The 1,373-nt window shown below is 40.2% G+C and overlaps 1 protein-coding gene across 1 annotated transcript in view; it reads right to left on the bottom strand.

The window, feature by feature from the left end:
* LOC108574874 overlaps window positions 1-1,373 on the bottom strand; it is an 11,613-nt gene that overhangs the window by 7,602 nt on the left and 2,638 nt on the right. Inside the window, exons 3-5 of the mRNA XM_017937523.1 lie at window positions 810-1,168; window positions 269-720; window positions 61-188 (exon numbers count right to left, since the gene is read on the bottom strand). Coding sequence (XP_017793012.1) covers window positions 61-188; window positions 269-720; window positions 810-1,168 — 939 coding nt within the window. The remainder of the gene's footprint in view (window positions 1-60; window positions 189-268; window positions 721-809; window positions 1,169-1,373) is intronic.

Here is a 1,373-nt window from a genome sequence, read left to right as displayed (position 1 = left end):
TAGTAATATAATATAATACAAAGATAAAATAGGTAAAAATAGTGTTTTGCGTAAACTTACCATGGAACACTTGAGAGGATGACGACTTGAAGCTTTTCCTCGATACTCTGGTTCGTTGCCTTCTCGTTTTTCGACACAATTTTTGTCCAGACAACCTCCTTTTACTCGACGCGACTTGCGTTTCCGTACTTTTTTCGTGAAATGGGTAGAGAGTGAAATAATCAGAAGATTAGATATCGCTTATTGATACGATGCCAAATGCACTTACATTGATAAATCAACTTTCGCGTCTTTGTCCGCGTGATAAGAAAGGCTAATAGTCGTTGACTCCTCTAAGTCTTCCCACTCAGATTCTTTGCCGTTTGCCGAAGTCGATCCTAAGATCGAGCCCGTTGTAGAGCCAGCATACAGACTGTTGACTCGTTCCTGGCTCGGTAAACCGACGTCATCATACACGTCCTGATCATTATCTTGCGTGTCATCGGTATTTTCGTCCACGCTAGAGTACTGGTTGTTCTCGGACAGATGGCTGTCGTTTTCTTGTTTCGATTCCTTTTCGTACATTTCTGTCTGATTACGTACGAATACATTTTCCATGTTACACGGAGCCATAACACCATCATAGATGCTATCAAAATCTTCGAAAGCTGTTGATAATTGGTTGATACAGCTTCCATCAGAGTGAGATACCGGTGTGCCCACGTCGTCGTAATTATCCTCCTAATCAGAAATTGACAAGCAACAGAAAAGTGTGTTCAGTTTAATGAAACGGAGTCGCGTTCAAGTAATGGAAGAGTGATTATCATCACCTGGACGATAAGATTTAGAGGTCCTACGTCATCGTATTCTTCGGCAACATCTACGTCTTCTGGATTCTCGTGGCTCAGAATAGATTGCATTTGTTCGTAACGCGTATTCTCTGAATAACTGTTGCTCCGATTGCTCCACAGAAAGCTCGAATTGGTATGTAACTCGGCAGGCAACGACACCACAGTCGATTCACGCACTGCCGGCTTGTACGTTGTTTTCCCTTCGCGTATATTTCCTCCATACTTGCTCGTTTTCACCTGCTGGCTGGACTCCAACGTTTTTACCGAAAATGGTGTATCCAACTTGGATAACAATTCGCGTTTCACACTTGTAAAATCAAACGAGCCTCCGCCTTTGCCTAAAATGTCAAATTTCGAAAGATCGTGGTAGATTCGAAATAGGTAGGGGAAGAGTGGGTTAAATGAAATAGTATAAAAATATACTAACAAAAGGTATTTAGTCAAACTAGGCTTTCAAAAATGAACATTATACCTTCTTCTTTTACTATAATTTTAAAATTTGAGTATATCTCTTATATAACTTTAAGAAAAAAATCATTGAAT

Source organism: Habropoda laboriosa, unplaced genomic scaffold, assembly GCF_001263275.1.
Source record: "Habropoda laboriosa isolate 0110345459 unplaced genomic scaffold, ASM126327v1 scaffold210, whole genome shotgun sequence".
NCBI classification, from domain to species: domain Eukaryota; kingdom Metazoa; phylum Arthropoda; class Insecta; order Hymenoptera; family Apidae; genus Habropoda; species Habropoda laboriosa.
Note: the sequence above shows the minus strand (reverse complement) of the source record. Positions and strands in the feature narration are given on the sequence as shown.